The following is a 20,481-nucleotide window of genomic DNA, read 5'->3' as shown; positions in this document are numbered from 1 at the left end:
TGCGAGATCCATTCAGATTCAGTGAAGTAAAACAGTAATTTTATAATCAGGTCAGAAAGCTGTTGTCCTAATTCACATGCTTTTTTATTAGTCATGCTGTAATTCCCTCTGGACACTGTTTCCTGCCAAGAGTTTTGTTGAAAATGTGCACTGACACACATTGACACACATTGCGTGTTCTCTTTCCCACACACAGCTGGTGAAGTTGCACAGATGACAGTTTGGATTCAGGTCAAGACCTCCTTATTACCCCCCATCCCAGCCCCCAGTCCATCCCCCAAAGTGGCTGGCGGCATACATTTCCTGTGGGTGATGGGTCGGAAGTGCTAGAAAGCCATGCGTGATGATCTCTCTTCATTTCTTCCACAGTAACATCTCAGCATAACCTTTAAGTGGCCTCACGTAAAAATGTATACATTTTCAAGGACTGTAGGGGGCAAAGTGGTTAAAGTGCATCTCCAAGTATTAGTATCAACAAGTGTCAGATTCAGTTCCCAAGAGGGACCCCACTGTTATAACAAAAATAACATTTGGTTTGTAGCTATATCATGTCTGTGTAGATACTAATAATAGCACATTTTTGGGTAGCATTAGGGAAAGGCTCACGCCTTCAGTTCACTCCTAGTGACCACTAGCCTGGATTTCATGGTATAGCTGAGTATGGAAATGTTCTGCCATTGCCTTCTCCCACAGAAATCCTTCAGCTGCAAACATGGTAAAAGGAATGCAAACTCCACACACCCTGAGCTGGATTCAAACCTACAACCAAATGTACAGTTCAGGCACTATGAGTCACAGTGTCAACCAAAATATGAAAAGGAAAGCATTATTAGGTTAATGTTTTGTGTTGTACATGACAAAGTATGGTTTGGCAACACGGGCAGCGGGTGGCGTAGTGGTTTAGAGCTGCTGTTTTGCAATCAAAATGTGTCTGTTTCATTGGCTGAAGAAACAAACAAACATGGGCACACAGTACTGCTTTTCTCTTGTGAAAAGACCCTGGTGAGCCGGATTGTGATGAAACCTCTCTTCCTATGGACGCAGAGAGACCCAGAGACGAGGTCCTGCTTGTCTGCGTGCGTCTGAGAGGAGATTAGCTTCTCGGCAGCTGGACCGTAGGATGCAAACAAAGCTCCATTGTGAAGCACGGAGCTGTGATTAACGGCTCGCTGGCACTAGGGACCTGAGAACGGACGGCCACCATGACTCAAACCTCTGGAATTTCACTGCGTCATACATTTACTCTCATAGAAGCAAAAACACACAGCACACTTTTGCATTTGCTTGGAGTTTTACTGTAAAACACACAAAGCATTTGAGAAGAAGATTTCATTTTGGAAAAACATATTTAACATGTGGGGGGTGCGGTCCTGCTCTCCGGTGGGTCTGGGGTTCGAGTCCCGCTTGGAGTGCCTTGCGACGGACTGGCATCCCGTCCTGGGTGTGTCCCCTTCCGCCCTGTGTTGCCGGGTAGGCTCCGGTTCCCCGCGACCCCGTATGGGACAAGCGGTTCTGAAAATGTGTGTGTGTGTGTGTGTGTGTGTGTGTGTGTGTGTGCGTGCGTGTGTATTTAACATGTTTTTTAACGTCACTGTCAAATGAGAATACTTATTTATGGTGAAGTCTGTCACAAGTTATATAATCTTTGTGAAAATATTCAGTGACAAGTTCATTCTCCCTGTTGTGGAAAAAATGATGTTTTATGGGTGTGACCATCATCGCCACATTGGATGGTCATATTATAGTTATTTGGTGAGATGAGTGTGGTCACCGTTATCATATTAAGTGATGGTGGTTATGGATGTGTGATCATATGGGTGTGGTTACCATGGTGCCACTACAGTTCAATGGCTTGAGGAGTGCGGTTACCACAGTGGTATAGAATGGCCACCATTACAGCTGTGTGGTTGAATTGGCAGGATCACCATGCTAACATAAAATGGTTATGGCTATGATAATATGGTCAGATGAGCTTGTTCCCCATCAAACAGTCAAAACTTGAGTGAACAAAAGCTGAATACCAAAACCAAAATTGAAAAGCAAGACCAAAAACACAGAATGTCCCTTTTTTATAAGTTTTATTATTGACATACGAAAGCAGCGGTAGGTGCTTCTTCCACTGCAGACACATCAGAAATGAGAAAAACCTTCAGAGACAATAAAGAAAAAACCTGCAGTCCGCACTATTTTATCATGTTACTGGCTGAGTGTCAACTAAAGACACTGTGGTGTACGGTCACTTTCAGTACAGCAGCGTCCCCCATGGCTTTCAAGCAGCACCTACTGGTCCTCTATTTCTCTCCACTAACACGACCCCACTCGCTACTCCCTCCTCTGTGGCTAAGAAGGCACTTTAAAGCTTGTTTCTTGTGTATATTGTTTTTTCCATGTTTTAGATTTTTTTTTCTCTCTAAAAGAAACTAGAAAAACTTTTCCCCGCCTCTCGTGCTCTAATTCGAAAACACTATCTTGCACTTTGGTGTTTTTTGTGTTTCATTTTGTATGTCATTGTCTTCCTTTTTCATTGTTACAGTGGCAACTCACTCCAAGTCCTCATGGTTCTGGGTTGACTCGTTGACCACCTGTATAGGTGAGGATATGGTGGTAGGAATTCAGGAAGTGAGAGGAGAAGTAACCAATCAATGGGTAAATAAAAGGATGGAGCTTCATAACACGTAATGGCACATTCCTGACTTTTCTCACTGGATCACACTTGAACTCAGTTTTTCGGAAGTCAGAATTCAACTATATTGCCCAAAATTCTTCCATGTACAAAAAGAGCAAGAAAATGCCTACTAAGGTTCACATCGGTTTACAACATTAGAATAATCAGCTGGAAATAAACTTATGGAAATTAACTTTTTAATTTTTTCTATTACTCTCAATGTCACCACTGATATTTGTCATCAAGTCAATGCTGACTCTTATCGATCATATATTTAGATGGTCTCCAGAATGGTGTCTTGGACTTTCACCCTAAGACTAAAGATAACCCTTACGTCTATTTATGAGCTGACATCTTTATATTCTGCTAAAAATTCATGACATGTCAACCACCTCAGTTTGTCTGAATTTTCCTTCCCAAATGAGTCTTAATTATTCAAAGAAATTTGGCCAACACAGTCAAGAGACACACTTACATGTCCATCCCTGGTCTCGATGGTTTTTATCAGCACCTTCTTGGACATGTTTTCAATCATTGGTCGGGTCTCCATCATTGACTCTGAAGTGACAGTGCAGACTGGTCAGCGAAAGGTTACACATTGTGAACTGGTAAATCTAGTGTACATTTACCAAGACTGATAAACTATACTGTGAATACAGTACTAGTGAGAAGTTTGAGTACAGCTACTTGAAACAAGATTTTTCATGATGAACTATGCTTAAAATTGTGTAACTGTGTATCAAAAATGCATATGAGATGTAAATGTAAATTAAAAAGGAAAATCTTGCATTTCACGTGTTCTGAACTGGTGAACCAGAGCAAACTGTCATTTAAAAAGGTTTCTTTACCAGTTTTTAACTAGTACTGAAGTAATGCAGTAGTCACTGTCAAGTCATGTAAGTGACCCCGAAATATTGTTATACGATAGGTGGCATCAGAGGAAAACCTTATTTGTCTACATAACAGCTATGTTGTTTGGATATTGTACTAGTGAATCAACATTTTTTAACGTCAAAAGTCATGTGCCTTGTTCTCATTTTCAAAGCAGTATTACCACATTTGAAGTGATGTAATGCTGGCTGAATTACCTCTTAGGTTTAACAAAGAGAAGTTGGGCAGAGGAGTAGAAATCCTGGAAAAGAAAGGGAACGAACACGGTCACAATTCTATAACTATTAATATAACCATGCCCGTTTCCATTTTCATGTTTTCACAAAAAAGCTACTTGTAATTATGACAGCATCACTAATCTCCCTGAGAAAGGCGCCTAATGAGATTATCCATGGTTTGGAACACAATAGCTTATAAACAGCCCTCAAGGCTGGTCTGTCCCACAGGAAGCTGTGGCTCAAGCAGCCCAACAAGAAAATGGTCAAACTCATCTAGTTCGTTCAACTCAACTCTTTTGTTTTCTTTGACAGAATTTAAGGTCCTAAGTCATTATTCCTGACCATAGTATTTCGTTCCTTACTAGGATCTCTACCCAGTAGTGCTTCCATCTGAAGACCTGATGGAAAACAGTTATCGGCAAAAACACGATATGCTGTTAGCTTTACTAGCAGCACCTAGAATATAAGTGTTGGTTCACTCCATTCCCAATAATCAGTCTTATATACTTTTTGCTCTGATTACGGCTGTTTTCAAGTGCAACTGGAAGTATGAAAGTATGAAAGAGACAAATGTTCTTCTCACCGGCTCTCCTCTCCTTCCAGCAGCTTCCTGTAGGTGGCGATCTCGATGTCCAGTGCCATCTTGACATTGAGCAGGTCCTGGTACTCACGCAGGTGGCGAGCCATCTCATCCTTCATGTTGCGGATGTCTTCCTCAAGGCGGGCCACATTCTCCTGGTAGCCAGAGGCCTCCACGGTGAACTTCTCCTCCATCTCCCGCATCTGGCGCTCCAGGGACTCGTTCTGAGTTCAGCAGAGGAGCAACAAGTAGATGCAAAGCGGAAAGCAAAGAGTAGGAAATAAGTGTTTGTAGACAGCAGCAAAAAGACATAGCATGAAGCGACCAGGAGCTGAAGGAAGTGCCAAACGACTGAGGGAACGCGGTTGACAGAAGCACTCACAGATCCCTTGAGGGCATCCAGGTCACAGGTCAAGGCTTGAACTTGGCGTCGGTAGTCATTGGCCTCCTGTCTAGCCTGCCGGAGGGCCTCATTGTTGCGGGCAGCCGCCTCGGAGAGGTCAGCGAACTGAGGGCAACATTTTTAGTGATTAAGTTTTTATCCAAACAAAGATTAAGTACTTCTCTGTCTCTACATGGAACAGATGTTTTTCTTAAGTTAAACAGAAACTATATTTTGAACAGGAAATCGAATTGAGAGGAAACTATGAAACCCAAGACAAAAGGTTCTGCGAATAACAGCCAGTTGAATTCAACAACATCTAGTTACAGCCAATCAGAACCACTGACTGAAAATAACCCCTCACGGTCAGAGGGACATATAGCCTAGAGAGCCATACATGGTCAGTCAGGGGCATTCACAGTGAATCATGTTCAATTACAACCATTGGGAGCAAATCACAGCCAATCAGATCCAGTCAGAACCAGTTGGATGCACCCCCAGCCAACCATATCCAGGCCCTACAGCTCACTCGTTAAAGCTGGTTTGGAATTACCATGGTTCTAGTACCGAGAGTGACTAGTGTGGTACAGGATAAGAAGAAAGGAAGGTGAAGAAGGGAACCTGGGTTGGCCACAGACTCACACCTTGGACTTGTACCACTCCTCTGACTCCTGGATGTTCTTGGTAGCCAGGTTCTCGTACTGCAGGCGAACATCACGTAGGGCAGCAGTCAGATCTGGCTTGGCCACATCCATCTCAACCTGCACATGATGGTCTTTAATCTGAGCCTGCAGCTCAGCCAGCTCCTGCAAGAGAGGGCAGAGTTCAGTTCAGTTCTGTAACTGAAGATCAGGTGGTTTTGACTCAGCTCATTCAAATTTGGAGTTCCATGCTTCACAAAAGAGGGATGCTTGCTTTCATTTCACACTTGGGTCTTCAGAAATAAAGTGCAGCCACATTCCAATGAGAGGACTTCTCAAAGTTCCAGTGCTGCCCTGTTAATCTAGAGAGGCAGGACTTGCAATGTGGGAAGCAGAGTGTTACAGGGTTGGGGTGGATTGGCGCTGAATCACTAACCTCTTCATGAAGCTTTTTCAAGAAAGCAATCTCATCCTCCAGTGACTCCACCTTGCGCTCCAGGTCCAGCCGGGCCAGGGAGGCATTGTCCACATCCTGAGTAGGAACCGAGAGGTACAGGGTCACGTTGGTCAACAGAAACAGAGTCAGTAAAGCACAAACACACACACTGCTGTTTGTCTGGCATCTTGGGTTGGTTGTTCCAGCTCCACCCTGCTGCAAAGCTCCCCACATCCCTCCACTGTCCCCTCAGACAACAGCTTGTTTTGTCATCGCCCACCCCCCCAAACCAGACTAACAATACCGAGAAGACGCTTTGCCCCCTGTAATTCCTGCAAACAAAGTGGCCCATTCAGCAGCTCGCTATCATTATGGCGCCAGCACCACAAGGGGCCCCCCAGAACCCCATGCTGCGTACAGCTGGTAAGGTACTGGCTAGCACTGCTGTCTTTGAACTTGAAGGACCCAGATTGAAACCCCACTTCCTGCTTTAGACCTTTGATCAAAGTACGTAACTTGAATTGATACAGTAAAAATCATAATCTTAAAAATGAATAGTAATCTTGGACAAAAGTACTAAAAATACTTGCTTCATAATAAAGTAAGTTCTACTAGACAAGTGATGATCTGTTACCTTAAATGTCTTATCTTTTCAACATGACACCATGCATGGCCACCCAGTGTCTTTGAGAGAGATGTTGCAACTTTGTGACATTTTCTATGAAACTACAAATTCTATAAATTTGTTCTTAACTAGCTTCGTTCTTGAAAATGTTTAGTTTTCATCCATTATATGAAATATAAATTTGTTTTCTGTGCCTATGTAATGTTCGCATAGGGGTTATAATGAAGACAAACATAGAAATAACTGGCTTCCCAGTGCTGGCAGGACAGATACACTGCATCTGACACATAAACCTAAAGTGTGTGTGTGTGACCTCACCGCACCTGTCTGAAGCTCTGCAGGTTCACCTCTGCCTCCTCCCTTTGGAGAGCCTCGTCGCGGAGTCTGCGGTCAAAGGGAGGGAGACAGTGGGTAGGAGTGGAGTGGGGGGTGGGTCGGGGGGGGGGGAGGGGTCAGTGGGCCGCCGCACCCTTTTCACCACGGTGCGGAATGGAGCTGAAGTAACTGTGCCGCAGCTGCACGGAGCTGCCCACTTCATGATGAGAAAGTACACCGTTATTACCGCAATTTCAGTATTTATTCATTGAAATTGTTTTCCTCTATCTTAATAGTTGTATTTCTTGATTATACATTGTGTATAAGATCATTTACACTTGAATAACGAATAATGCCTTCTGTTTTTCACAGATATATATGTTGCACGCAATTTACTGTCATTTGATTGATCTGTGTTTCAATCTGATTCCAAAAGGCAATAAAACTTTTCAACTAAAATTTAAAAACACAGTCGTCATCAGACACTCTGTTGTGTTTTTAAATTATCGCTACGATTAAACATTTTGCTCCTCCCGCAGCAGGTGCTTCTCAGGGAAATGAAGTTTTATGACCGATCGTTTTGACAAAAAGTTAATGCCTCTGGTCCATCAAAAGTTCCAGTAAAAAAAGGATTAATGCAAACCAGATAAAAGCATATAGTAGCATGAAAAATGGGTGTGTATGAAATATGTATGAAGAGCCGATATGATATGGGAAGAACTTTCATGCGCTGCATCGGTGAAAAAGTCAGACTCAAATTGACCAGTTTTATTACTTTTATTTCTAAGGGTAACAAAAACAATCCTCGTAACATGTATATAAACAGCGATCGATCATGGTGAAGATGATGCATGGCACAGTAGTAGTGATGATGCAGATAAAATAATAAGTAAAACGGACGCATGGAGTTGAGAAGACGATTCAAAGTGATGACAAAATAATAATAATAATAATAATAATAATAATAATAATAATAATAATAATAATGATAACGCACCTGTCCCGCAGGCGCTCCAGGTCCGCTCCCAGGTTGTCCCGCTCCACCTCCGCGCGGCTCTTCTCGTTGCTCAGCCGGTCCACGAGCGCGCGCAGCTCCCGGAGCTCCTGCTCGTAGAGCTCGGAGACGCGCGAGGCGCCGCGGCCGCGGAGCCCCTCGAGCTCCTTGTGCAGCGCGAGGTTCTGCTGCTCCAGGAAACGCACCTTCTCGATGTAGGAGGCGAAGCGGTCGTTCAGATGCTGCATCTCCGCCTTCTCGTTGGTGCGCGTCGCCCGGAACTCGGCGTTCACCGCCTCGGACAAGGAGAAGTCCAGCGGCTCGGACCCGAGTCGGGGCGCGGCGGCGCTCCTGAAGCTCCGGATGCTTTGGGTGGTCCTCACCATGGGCACCGAGGACACGCTGTAGGAGACCCGCGAGCGCAGCGGGCTCGAGAAGTGGCGGCTGGAGAAGGTGGTCCGCGCCATCCCAGGTCTCTCCTCTCCAAAGATCCTCCTGTAGGAGGAGGACTGTCCGGAGATGTTTCTCGAGGTCATCCCGTGATTCTTCCCCTCGGGCTCTCTTGCTGAAATTGCGGAGCTTCTTCTCGGGTCTCCTGAGGTTCACCAGGCCCTCCGAGTGCTTTTCCTCCAACGGGACGGAGCACGCGGTCCTCTCTGGGTTTTATAGTCCAGCCCTCATGCAAATAGAAGGACGGAGCTGGGGATTGAGTGACGGGGTGGATAGCCCGTGATGGAGGAGAGGGGGGCTTCACTAAGAAAAGACCTAGACTCAGAAGGGCTTCGAGACCAGAGGAATTGAGAAAAGACCTGGCGGATAAAAGATGATTCATGATGAAACATGGTCCAGGAGCTCCGGATAGAAAAGATCTACCATGAAAAAAGAAAGTATTTTCAAACATTCAGTTAGAAAAGATGAAGTCTTCACTCATACTTTGAGACTGAGTAAGGTTTTACTGAGAAAATATCTTCAGGATGAACAATCATCCAGGAGAGAATGTAATTCAGCAGCTCCACATAGAAAGGTCTACTCTGAGCAAAGACCTTCACCGAGGAAACACGTCCAGGAATAATCAGAATCTTTTTCTCCTTGAGAAGAAGGTTTTCGCCAAGAAAAAATACCATAAGAGAGAACCTTCAATGTGAAAACACACACACACACATTTTCAGAACCACTGGTCCCATACAGGGTCACGGGGAACCGGAGCCTACCCGGTAACACAGGGCGTAAGGCCAGAGGGGGAAGGGAACACACCCAGGACAGGACGCCAGTCCGTCACAAGGCACCCAAATCGGGACTCAAACCCGAGACCCACTGGAGAGCAGGACTGCAGTCCAACCCACTGCGCCACTGCACCCCCTAATGTAAAAACATTCTCCATGAAATGAGATCTGCCATGACAAAACACTCTTCACTTAAAAGGGCTGTTCAACATGAAAACATCTGCACCGAGAAAAGATCTTCCATCAGAAAGGGTCCCAAAAGAAAGGGATTTCAGGGATCCCATGCTCCCCCACCTGAGACCACCTGTTATGCTACATGTTTCCAGTTTGCTCCATAAAAGCTAAGAATTCTTTAGTGTGAAATGAAGAAAGTTCCAAAGCTGAAAGAACCTCAAGGAACTTCCGCAGGAAGGCTGTTGTGCTTCAGCTAATGGTGGCCGTGGTTATGCAAACAAACAATAGAACCCACAGAGCATCATCTGTCTAAATTGGGGAAGAATCTGGTGTCTCTTGGCAACATATTTGTTTAATGTAAAACCTGATAAAGCCATAAGAACTAGAACAAGGTAAACCCTCTGTGATGATGTGAACTGACCATGTTGTTCATTTGCTTTTTGTTGGTGTGTGACTTCATTTTCACTTTTCATAAGTGTCATCCTGTATCTTCAGGAAAGGTTGGAGCAGCTGGTAGCTGACCAGTTACAACAGCTTTGGACCCAAAGGCTGCAGGTTTGAATCCCACCTACTTCTTCGTTACTCTTGTGCAGATGTACTTAACCTAAATTGCTCCAGTAAAATTACCCAGCTGTGTAAATAACCAAGCATAACATTGTAAGTTGTTCTGGAGAAAATTAATAAATAAAAATACTTTTCATGCAACATCAACTGCTTTTTACTTGATGCTAAAAACGTGAAAAAACTGTAGAAAATGATGGGACCATAGATGCAAAGACACTGTAACTGTATAGCATAGCAGTAAGTCACCTTGAACATTGTATCACCTATTATTATTACTATTTCTATTGTTGTTGTTGCTTTGGTGCTGGATTATGGGTTCTTTAGATTCTTATTTATCATCATTTTAAGTACTACCTTTACATCAGTTGTGTAACACCACATCAGGTTTTAGGGGGACCAAAAAAATTATTACCAGTAACACTGTTTAGTGCCACTGCCTTGCACTCAAAGCACCTGGGTTCAAATCCTGCTGTAGCATCCCTTGTAATATCAAGGATACAAGATCACAGGGCTCAGGCTCACATTTTTGTCCAAATGCCATGTGGACATAAGAACGTAGTCTGTTTTGGGGCAGCAGATGGCATAGTGGTTAGAGCTATTGAAGGACCTGGGCTCACAACTCATTTTCTTCTGAAGTACCTTTGAGCAAGGCCCTTACCCTGAAGTGATATAGTAAAAATTACCCTGGATGAATGAAAAACAGCTTCGTGTACAAACCTATCATTGTAAGTCACGTCAGAGAAAAATGAGACAGATTTTTGACTTCAACATAAAAATGTGACTAAAACTGTCCCTCTTTAATTAATGTTTACAGTGATGAATGGTTGTTTTAACAGTTAACAGTGAAAAACTTTGCTCCCTTGAGGCGGCACTGCCTCTTCTCTGAGGAGTACCGTATCCCGCAGCAGCGCAGCCGGAAGCGGAAGTAGCGGATCCGGAAGTGTCTTTACGGACGGGCGAATCGGACTGAGGAGGAGCGCGATTCTTGCACGTGTCTGTGTTTACATTCTGTGTGAAACCTTGTTGTGTTCTTTGAGGGGGGGGAGATGGAGCGATTGGCCGTGCTGGAGCTGTACAGCGGCATTGGCGGGATGCACTACGCACTGAAAGGTACAGCGGAGTTAAATTTCACTGTTCGTGCTCCCGATAAGCAACGCCTAGGCAAGGTGAAGGTAGTGAGAAAGTACAAAAGAAGCGTGTTAATTATTATTGTGTGAAAGTTGAGAAGAGCTGACTGTGGTGCTTAGGTCACCGAAAGAGGAGCGCTTCATCAAGCAGAAGAGGGGACTTTCCATTTCTCTTTGTGTTTCTCTCAGTCAGTGTTAAGTTTCTAGAATGGAAATTTAGGCAGGCGGCAGGTGTGCAGCAGGTAGCGCTGGTCTCTGGTTTGGTACCTGCTGAGGCTGCTCAGTGACAGTCTGGGTGTAGTTTGCTCTCCCTGTTTTGCGTGGTGCTCTGGTTTCCTCCCACAGCTCAGAGACATGTGTTCCAGGTGGATTTCTAACTCTGAATTGTCCTCCTTGTGTGTCTAAAGGCGAGTGATTGAGTGTGTACTTTTGTTACATTATCCTGGTGTATAGAAGGGTAAATGAGTTTAGGTAGTGTATCTAGCACAGTAAGTCATCTTGGATAATGATGTCAGCTATAATCGGAGAAAAGCGTCTGTGAAATGAGTAAATATAAATGCAGTGTACGCACATTGTGGGTCAGTGCATCTCGTGTGTGTTTTAAACTACAAATCCCAAGATGCACAGCAAACCTTGTCTTTCCCTGTCGTGCTGTGCCTCTTTTGTGATGCTGCTTCCCTGTTTGGAGCTAAGGGTGTTTAACCTGGGAAGGTCCCCTCGGTTTCAGTCTTCAAACACCCATTCTTCGAGCTGATGAACAGCGGCCCCAGTAGGGGTAACAAAAGCCTGCACAGTGGAAGAACTCTAGGTGACATTTAAACTTAAGCTCTGGTGAACTATTAACCATGTTTAGCATGCAGTCATGCATCTCCCTCAGCTGGTTGTTACACGTTGTCCAGCCCTGCATGTGATCCTGTTTATCATCAAAGTCACAGCGTGAGCAGAGGCTGCTGGGAGTTACTGTATGGCTGCTGTGGTTCTCATTTACATTTACATTTACACACACATTTATTTTCTCCAAAGCGACTTCAAATAGATACTATGTAGTGTTATCAGCTCACATACCTTATTCACCAAGGTGACTTACACTGCTAGATACACTACTTACACTGGGTCACTCATCCATACATCAGTGGAACACACTTTCTGTGTCACTCATCCATCTAGAGAGTTACAGTTGTCCTACATATTATCATAACCAAGTAACAGAATAGTTTTCACCACCTCTACCATAGGTATGTCTTTGTGTTTATTGACGGCCCTTTTACTGCTTCCAGAGAGCGGCGTGGATGCCGAGGTGGTGGCAGCCGTGGACGTGAACACCACGGCCAATGAGATCTACAGACACAACTTCCCCGCCACACCACTGTGGTCCAAAACCATAGAGGTGAGATAGTCCAACTGTCGCCCAGCAGCCGGGCCGCTGGACAGCTTCAGTTTTTTTTACAAGCTGTCTGTGCGGTGTATTGCTCTTGTGTGATATCGCCCATGGCACAGTGTGACCCACACACTGATCTACCCATTTATACACCTGGATTATTGGTAATGGTACTCTGGTATTGTTACTGTATCATTTCAGGGTAAGTACCTTCATGAAGGTAATTATGATTGCAAGAGGACAGTCCTAATCATGATAGTACCTGCTGTCCATTATTATTATTATTATTATTATGCCGTGGGATGGATTGACGTCTCATGCAGGGTGTACCCAGCCTCATTCCCTATATTTCTGGGATAGCCTCTGGACCTCCGTGACCTGGCATTGGGAGAAGTGGTAATACTGATAACATTATGACTATTATTATTTTTATTATTTATTTAGTTAATGGTTTTGTCCACAGTGATTTACAGCATCAGGATTGCTACACTATGCTACTGTTTTTGAGAATACAGGGTGACAAGTGTTGGGATAGTGATCTTACTTATAGGACAGTGTGATGATCATCATATTAGACACATTCAAACAGGAACTAATAGTTTGCAGGATGAAACTTCTTATAATCAAACTGTTAATCAAGCCATTTAATAAGTGTGTCGTGTCACCTGCTGTTGACAGTAACTTAGCGAAGACACCAGTAGGCGGCATCCTCATTGGACAGGGGTGTCCTGAATGCTGTAGTCTGAGCTCCTGGTGTTAACAAGGTCTGCCCAGGTGAAAGAGTAACCTGTATTCCTTAGCTGTGGCTAAAGGTTGTGCGCAGCGTCAGCAGGCCCACGACGGTTGACCCGAGTCACCATGTTAATGAGCTGAGCAGTGTCACATCCGTCAGGGCTCTCAGAGGAATCATTCATTCAGAGATAAGGGTAATATACATGTAAAAGAATTATTCTGTATCCTTTGGTCCCCACATTAATGTCAGCAAGATCTGGAACATGCAGTTGAACTGAAGTTTCCAGAATGGAAAACAAAGTGTGCTGTTACCCAAGGACATAGGCTTCTTCTTCTTCTTCTTCTTCTTCTTCTCCTTCTCCCCTCCTCCTCATGCTGTATATACAGCTGATTATTCTGTCATCATGTTTATAAATTTCTACTGAAGTGATTCTGGTTCAGCACCAGTTACCTTCCAGTAACTTCACCCTGTAGGTGACAAGTCTGAATGTTTATATGGTTTAGGAGTAAACGGTTACTGTCCTCCACCTCTGACCTCTTGGTGGTCCTGTTCACAAAGGGTCCAAAAGCAAAAGCCTGATGGTTCTCAGTTTTGTCCCCAACGTGTTAGAGCAAACTTCCTTTATCCCTCAGCACTGCTGAATCCCAGTATTCAAGAAGGCTCTCAGACCCATCTCTTTTAGATTCATAACTATGATTATCTATGTATTTGTCATTTGAATATTACTTCTACAGGCCACTACTTGTGTGATGTGAACCAGGAACATGGTGGTGTCAGACACACAATAGTCCTCTGCCTAAAGCTCTTTGTCTGTTGCTGATGCCGTTCTGTGTTGTTTTGGAGAGAAGTGTTGGATAAATTAATAAATATATTGGGGTGAGTCAATCATTCGTACACTGATGGGTCTAGCTCAGCCACCGCTACGCTACCAGTCTGGGAGTTGGACATCTCGGAGATGATGTGCTGCCAGGTGTGAGAGTCACTAGTTCTCCAGTCCTTTCAGGATGCTTGTGCTTTTCCTGAACAGCCTTGTCGTCTCTTTTCAGTGCATTACCCTGGACGAGTTCAACAAGCTGCAGTTTGACATGATTTTAATGAGCCCACCGTGCCAACCCTTCACCAGGTAGATGGAAACTGCTTGTGTGGGTGTGTCTGGGTGTGTGAGTGTCCTCCTGCGGTTCTGATATCGGTCCTCTGTATTGACCTTCTTTATTGATGCTGTGTAGAAACTGGGGCTGTGTGTGAGGAGTGTGTATACGTGCACATATTTAACTGCTTGCCGGTATAAATTATTCTTTACAAATGAGTTACTTATCCACTGAGATGTACAGTTTAGACTTTTGCCCTCTGTCCTGTGGAACAGAAAGATGTGTTTAGTGAAGAAATTCTGCTTTAGCACCTTGGGTGAGAGTAGAAGTGTAGCTGTTGTCCTGAGAAACCAGCAGTGATTAGACTACAGGTGCAGTTCCTTAACCACTGTGCGGTACATTACATTTTACATTTAAGTTACGTGTATTCAGCCGGCAAACACTTTCCTCCAAAGTGATGCCTAGTGAACAGTGTAGTATTTCAGTCACTCCATTGTACACCATAGGAACACACACACTCTCTCGCACACAGTAGGGGCAATTTTAGAGTCGCAAATTCATTTGAACACATGTCTTTGGACTGTGGGAGGAAACCCATGTGAACAAGGGGAGAACATGAAAACTCCACAATGTGCAACCCAGGCAATGAACACAACTTTTACAATGACAAAACACTGTTACTCTCAGATTTCTCACAATTTATAAGTGAAATAAGTGCGTTTTTAAACCCTGCCCCCATCTAGGCTCTGTAAACATCAGATTGAGTTTTTAGCTTCCAGGGCTAAAATGCAGTGAAGCACTAGACTTCTTTTTGGCATTGCAGTATGCACTGGATATATGAGATTGGACAGTGTGGGATGGCCTCAGTAGGAGGGTCTGTAAGTGTAAATGGTTTGCTTTTCCTGCTCTCCTTCGTTAGAATCGGATTGCAAGGCGACATCTCCGACCCGAGAACCAAGAGCTTCCTTTACATCCTCCAGCTTCTGCCAAGGTGACGTCCTTCCCTGATGTGGAGGGACTCTTGTGTGGTATCTGTTGACCCAAAGCAGAAACCAAACCAGAACGAGCTGTGTTAGAGCTGTGGACACCAGGCAGACCTGCTCTGTCTGCCTTGTCAATCTTTGCACCCGCTAATGGTGTCAGCGTTCTTATCTCAGTGTGTGGAAATAGTTCCAGATATTTTGGAATTTGTTTTGGGTTTCATTCATTTCAACAATGTCCTTCCTCTCTCCACAGACTGACCAAACGCCCTCAGTTCCTGCTGCTCGAGAATGTCAAAGGATTTGAGACCTCCTCTGCCAGGTGACATTGGAAGTGGGATCTTCAAACTGACTGGGAGTTCAGCTGGGGAATTTGCTCCTGGGATACTGTATTTACTGCGAATTTTTACTGTCTTGTGGACATTGCTCTCAGAATAAGTACTTTGCATTCAGGTGCCGTGAAGAGTACACACTAGTTTTATGGAATTTGCCGGTACACTGGCTTCTCATCTTACGAGCACAGATGAGACCAGCAGCTTTTTCTTTACCTGATTTATTTGTAAGTCCAGTCATTTTTAGACCTACATCACAATCTGCAAAAGCTTAATATAGATGTCCTTTTATCAATTTACAGGTTATATTTTCTAAACGATATTTGCTGGGGCTGTTGGTAGTGTAGTGATGAGAACTGCTGTTTTTGGATCCGAAGGTTGTCAGTTTGAGTGTCTACTGCTGTAAGGTACTTGCCGTAAGTTCCTCCAGCAAAATTACCAAGCTGTATGAGTGGATAAATTGTTGTATGTAGCTTAACACTGTAAGTCACCTTGGTGAAAAGAGTCAACTAAATGAATGAATATAAATGTAAATATTGTAAAAAAGGCTTTGTAAGACTTTCATTTTAATGTTTTAACTCGTTATCTGTATATTTACATGAAGTAATTCACAAAATCTTGTTCAGTCACCTTAGGACTTTTGGACCTTGGTTTTCTAACTTTTGCTCTCAGACACCTTCCTCTGCTTACCCAACTAATCCCACACCCTCGGGGAGGAGGGGTCATGACAGTGTGGTCATGTCAGCCCTGGGGTCACACGGTTGAGGCAACCTATCAGTTTTCGGGAGGGACATTAGTGTCCATTGATGTTGACCGTGGTGATCCCAGTTGAGGGAGTTCTCTAACCCCTTTTCCCCCCCTTCTCGACAACAGGGGCTCCTTGGTGAAAACACTTAAGGATTGTGGGTACATTTATGAAGAGTTTCTGCTCTCTCCTACTAATGTAAGTGCTAAAGCATTTTGTGAAATCAGTTCTAAAAGCAGTTTTTTTTTAAATTTGTTTCTTTTAGTGTATTTGTATTTGTGTGTGTGTGTGCGGCTCTGTAAGAGACATTACTCACTTTCCATCGTCTTCTCCCATTGGGTGCTTTGTTTGTAACCTGACCCTGTCCCTCCAATGACAGCTGGGGATCCCGAACTCTCGACTGCGTTATTTCCTCATCGCCAGGACACTTCCAGGAAAATTCTCCTTCCCGGCAACCTCAGAGGTGGGACGGTGATACTATGGTATCACCTTCTGTGCAAAACAATACCTTTGCAATGGTCTTTATGGATGGGGAAACAGGGAAGCAACAGATCATCAGCATTAATTGTTTGTGGGTTTAAACCCATGTTGAAACTGAGCTATAATATACCCAAGTGTGGTGCTGAACTTTTCTGGTTGTGGCCAAAGAAATTTGGTGAAAAGATTGTCTCCATTGGTGCATTATTTTTTAGTTGCTATAAAATAATTTTTCTTAAAGTTAATTTGTACGGTCAAGTGGTCATAATGCTTTGTTGTTGTTGTTCTTCTTCTTATTCTTTTTCTTATTATTATGATTATTATTATTATTACAACAAAACGGAATAACAGTTTTTTCCCTCGGGCCGTCACCCTCGTGAACAGTTGCACTCCTCTATTGGTCTCCTAACAGTACACTGTATCCCATCACTTTTGTAATTTACCTTTTTTTGTATTTATTCCTTTTACTCTGTAAATATGCTATTTGTTTATTTATTCTGTGTCTGTCAGCTCTCTGTCTTGTCTGTTGTCAGTGATATTGAAAGCACCAAGCACCAAAGTACAAATTCCTTGTGTGTGTCAGCACACTTGGCAAATAAAACCTCATTCTGCTTCTGAGTATTATTATTATGGGATGTTATTGTTTCATAACAAGAAGTCAATCAAAATCGTATATTATGTTTGTTACTAATACAACTGTAAAGCGGAACAGAAACAAACCATTATTAATCGACAAGTCAAAATTCAAATCAGAATTCCCAGGCCTAGGAACTGGGAAAAAATAAATCTGGGGTCCTCTCAGGTCCTCGTGGATACCGACCACCTTGTTGAAGTGCAGCATGTATCATTATGTCATGTCACATACTTGATTACCAGAGTTTTATCCTCTACTGTTATGTAATATTAGTTTATGTTACACTTTTCTCCAAAGGAACTTAGAGTGTAAAACCTACTTTACAATGATTTACTCATTTATACATCTAGGTAATTTTTACTGTATCAATTCAGGATAAGTAACTTGATTCTTGGTTATACTGCAGGATGTGTGATTTGAACCTAGTGTCTAATTGTAGCCTGCAGCAAGGTCATAGGTCCAACCACTGTTCCACCTGCTGAGATGGGGAGGTTTAGCAACTCTCTTTTGTCAGCCCCAGATCCTGGAGACATTCCCAGATGTTGCTACTAGTGAATCTGTTCCTGAGAGACCCCGTCCCACCAGTGTCAGCAAGCAGGATCAAGAGAGACAGATCCTGTACAAGCTGGAGACACCCAGTGAACTGGAGCGGAAGCGGTCCCAGAACAGCGATGGGTCCATTCGAGTCCTGCAGGAGTACCTGCAGGAGGAGACGGAGCTGGAGGATGTGGGGCAGTTCCTGCTGCCACCAAAGACCCTGCTGCGATATGCCCTTGTCATGGACATTGTCCAGCCCACCTGCAGGAGGTCTGTCTGTTTCACCAAGGGGTATGTCTTCCACCTCCACAAACACCTAGACATCATACATGCCCATCAGTAGCATATAGCCCTGTCCTAAGTACCTCTCTACCAGTTAGAGAGAACTCTGGCTACTGGTCCTACCCATCAGTGAAATACTATCTTGACTGTGATACAGGTAACACGAGTATGTTTTATGCAACCCTCACAAATCGTCTTTAATTGTCACACCACATTTCAGCCAATCACAAGTGAGCGGGTATGACTTTAGAGTGTGTAGGTCTGTTTTCTGAAAACAGTTGGGTCTTCTTCATCCCTCTATTGTTCCTCTCTCCAAAGGTATGGACACTATGTGGAAGGCACTGGTTCAGTCCTGCAGTCCTGCATGAACGTTGAGGTATTGGATCAATGCAGTCAGTTTGTCTGGTACCATAGTTTTCTCACAAGCAGCTACTGTACATATAGCCTTCATAGGCAATAAAAAGGTGATTGTGACAGAGAGATATCTTTTGAGTCCCTTCTTCTTGAATGCTGGGAGGGATTCAGCAGCTCTGAGGGACAGAGGGAGTTATTCCCGCAAACTGGTCCCGTAAGCTAGGATCTGTTAACATGTGAATTTGGGTTCCTTTAACCCGGACAAAAGTGGACGAGTATCGCAGTCTGGCTGGGGAGTTAGCGAGTGATCAGGTCCTGTAGGTATTGGGGTGCAGATCCTTTGACCATCTTGTAACGAGAGTGTTCAACTTGATAGGGGCAGCTACAGAAAACCAAGTTTAGCAGGTAGAGTTCTGTACAAACAAAAAAAAAACCTGTCAAATAGGGTAGCACTAGCAGGTGATTTGAATCAGGATGCCCCACATCCAAAGGCAGGTAGGTTCTAAATATGACAGACATTTGTTTTCCCTTGGGATCTTCTCATCTTGTTGAAGAATCTTCACCTTTCAACTCATTCTCAGATGGAGGAGGCATTCAGGTGCCTGGACTCACTGTCGGAGGAGGAGAAGCTGAAGCAGCTGTCAAAGCTGAGGCTGCGGTACTTCACCCCACGAGAGATCGCAAACCTGATGGGCTTCCCCGCACATTTCGGTGAGGGACCCGCAGGCACATCAACGGGGGCTGGAGACTGGCTGTTACAGTGATTTCAGCCGGACCAGGCAGACCCTCCCCGGGCTTGTTCTCATCTGCTCATCTTGTATATCTCATTAGTTTTGAGTTTCAGAGAACATTGGAATGAGCTCTGGTAGTGATGAAGCTCCACCAGTCTCAGTGGCACACCCTCTTTCCACACAGCATTCATAATCTAGGGCAACATTATTATCCAGAGTTTTGGGATCTTGCTTCATGGTTCTTTGATTCACATCTTGTGGTCTTCAGCACTAATTTTTCTAGACTTCACATAAACCATCCAAGCAACCTTTTGTGGCCTGAGTGAGCCAGAAGTGCGAAGAGATCATTCAACTAGTCATTTTAGTCAACACTGGATAGTAACTGAGCTCCAGGGACTGTAGCTGAACGGATGGGATTTTATACATTAAACTGAAATGTATGAAACAGAGAGAGGCAGAGATGATCTTATCAGCAGTTGATATTGCAATGCATGTCTTTTCTATTCTTCAGGTTTCCCGGAGAAGACCTCCATCAAACAGCAGTATCGAGTGCTGGGGAACAGTCTCAACGTGCACGTTGTGGCCAGACTCATCAAACTCATGGTGCAGTAGAGCCAAGACATCTGGGCGGACATTGCGGCTCTGCGGCGGACATTTTGGCTCTGTTGTTGACGTTGCATCTCCATGGCACCATGCAAAGGGTTCTGGTGGAGGGAAACAATCTGGAGCAGTTAAAATGAATTTTTTGGCTCTTGCTGTGTGGACAAAAAGTATAAATCAGATACGATATGATTGAACTTGTTTTGCCATGGATTTTGCTGTTATTCATTTCGTTCTTTTGTTGTGCCAGTGATTTATAAGTACTGCAAAATAAATTATTTTTTGTAATATTTTGTCTGTTATTATCTGTATATGTAAAAATTTTGTGAAATTCAACCAGTTACCATAAAAAACATTAGGAACAATTCCAAACTCTTTTTGAAATTAGAATATTAGAACTAGAAATTCAAAATAAAGAATAAATTAAGTTTTACAGCCGCACGTGGCATCCATGATTCAGTATTCAAAGTTAATTTTTTTGTGTACAATATCAGATCTAGTATGGACGCACACACTGAAGGTGTGGAAGGAAACCAGCTCTGAGATTTCTTGAGGGATTGTCAGTTGATGGAAGTATAAAGGTACAAACACACACACACACACAGCTGAATTCTGGTTACTGATCTCCAAAATCATGTGAGGCTCATGAGCAATCTTGGAATAATAAAGTCAAATTACAGGAATTAAACTGAAATGAAACCCCTCCCATATGAAGTAAAATAACCCCCCAATCACCATTACCGTCTGAACACACACACGCCATACACACTCTCCA

The 20,481-nt window shown here is 43.7% G+C and overlaps 2 protein-coding genes across 3 annotated transcripts; one reads left to right on the top strand and one right to left on the bottom strand.

The window, feature by feature from the left end:
* Positions 1–2,379: 2,379 nt before the first annotated feature.
* Positions 2,380–8,413, bottom strand: vim (vimentin). Its single transcript, XM_029255164.1, has 9 exons — positions 7,751–8,413; positions 6,762–6,822; positions 5,814–5,909; positions 5,381–5,542; positions 4,737–4,862; positions 4,358–4,578; positions 3,754–3,797; positions 3,141–3,223; positions 2,380–2,582 (listed from the first exon to the last, which is right to left on the bottom strand). The coding sequence occupies exons 1-9, from the start codon at positions 8,281–8,283 to the stop codon at positions 2,541–2,543; spliced, it is 1,368 nt and encodes a 455-aa protein (XP_029110997.1). The 5' UTR covers positions 8,284–8,413; the 3' UTR covers positions 2,380–2,540.
* A 2,238-nt stretch (positions 8,414–10,651) lies between these two features.
* Positions 10,652–19,730, top strand: trdmt1 (tRNA aspartic acid methyltransferase 1). 2 transcript variants are annotated; one of them, XM_029255165.1, is made up of 11 exons: positions 10,652–10,818; positions 12,113–12,222; positions 13,993–14,069; positions 14,954–15,025; positions 15,271–15,336; positions 16,220–16,289; positions 16,471–16,554; positions 17,723–18,030; positions 18,340–18,397; positions 18,957–19,086; positions 19,618–19,730. In XM_029255165.1, the coding sequence occupies exons 1-11, from the start codon at positions 10,755–10,757 to the stop codon at positions 19,716–19,718; spliced, it is 1,140 nt and encodes a 379-aa protein (XP_029110998.1). In that variant the 5' UTR covers positions 10,652–10,754; the 3' UTR covers positions 19,719–19,730. The 2 variants fall into 2 exon arrangements, with proteins under 2 accessions (XP_029110998.1, XP_018582023.2); XM_018726507.2 differs by having other exon boundaries at positions 17,717–18,030.
* The last annotated feature ends 751 nt before the right edge of the window (positions 19,731–20,481 follow it).

Source organism: Scleropages formosus, chromosome 9, assembly GCF_900964775.1.
Source record: "Scleropages formosus chromosome 9, fSclFor1.1, whole genome shotgun sequence".
In the NCBI taxonomy this organism is placed as follows: domain Eukaryota; kingdom Metazoa; phylum Chordata; class Actinopteri; order Osteoglossiformes; family Osteoglossidae; genus Scleropages; species Scleropages formosus.
Note: the sequence above shows the minus strand (reverse complement) of the source record. Positions and strands in the feature narration are given on the sequence as shown.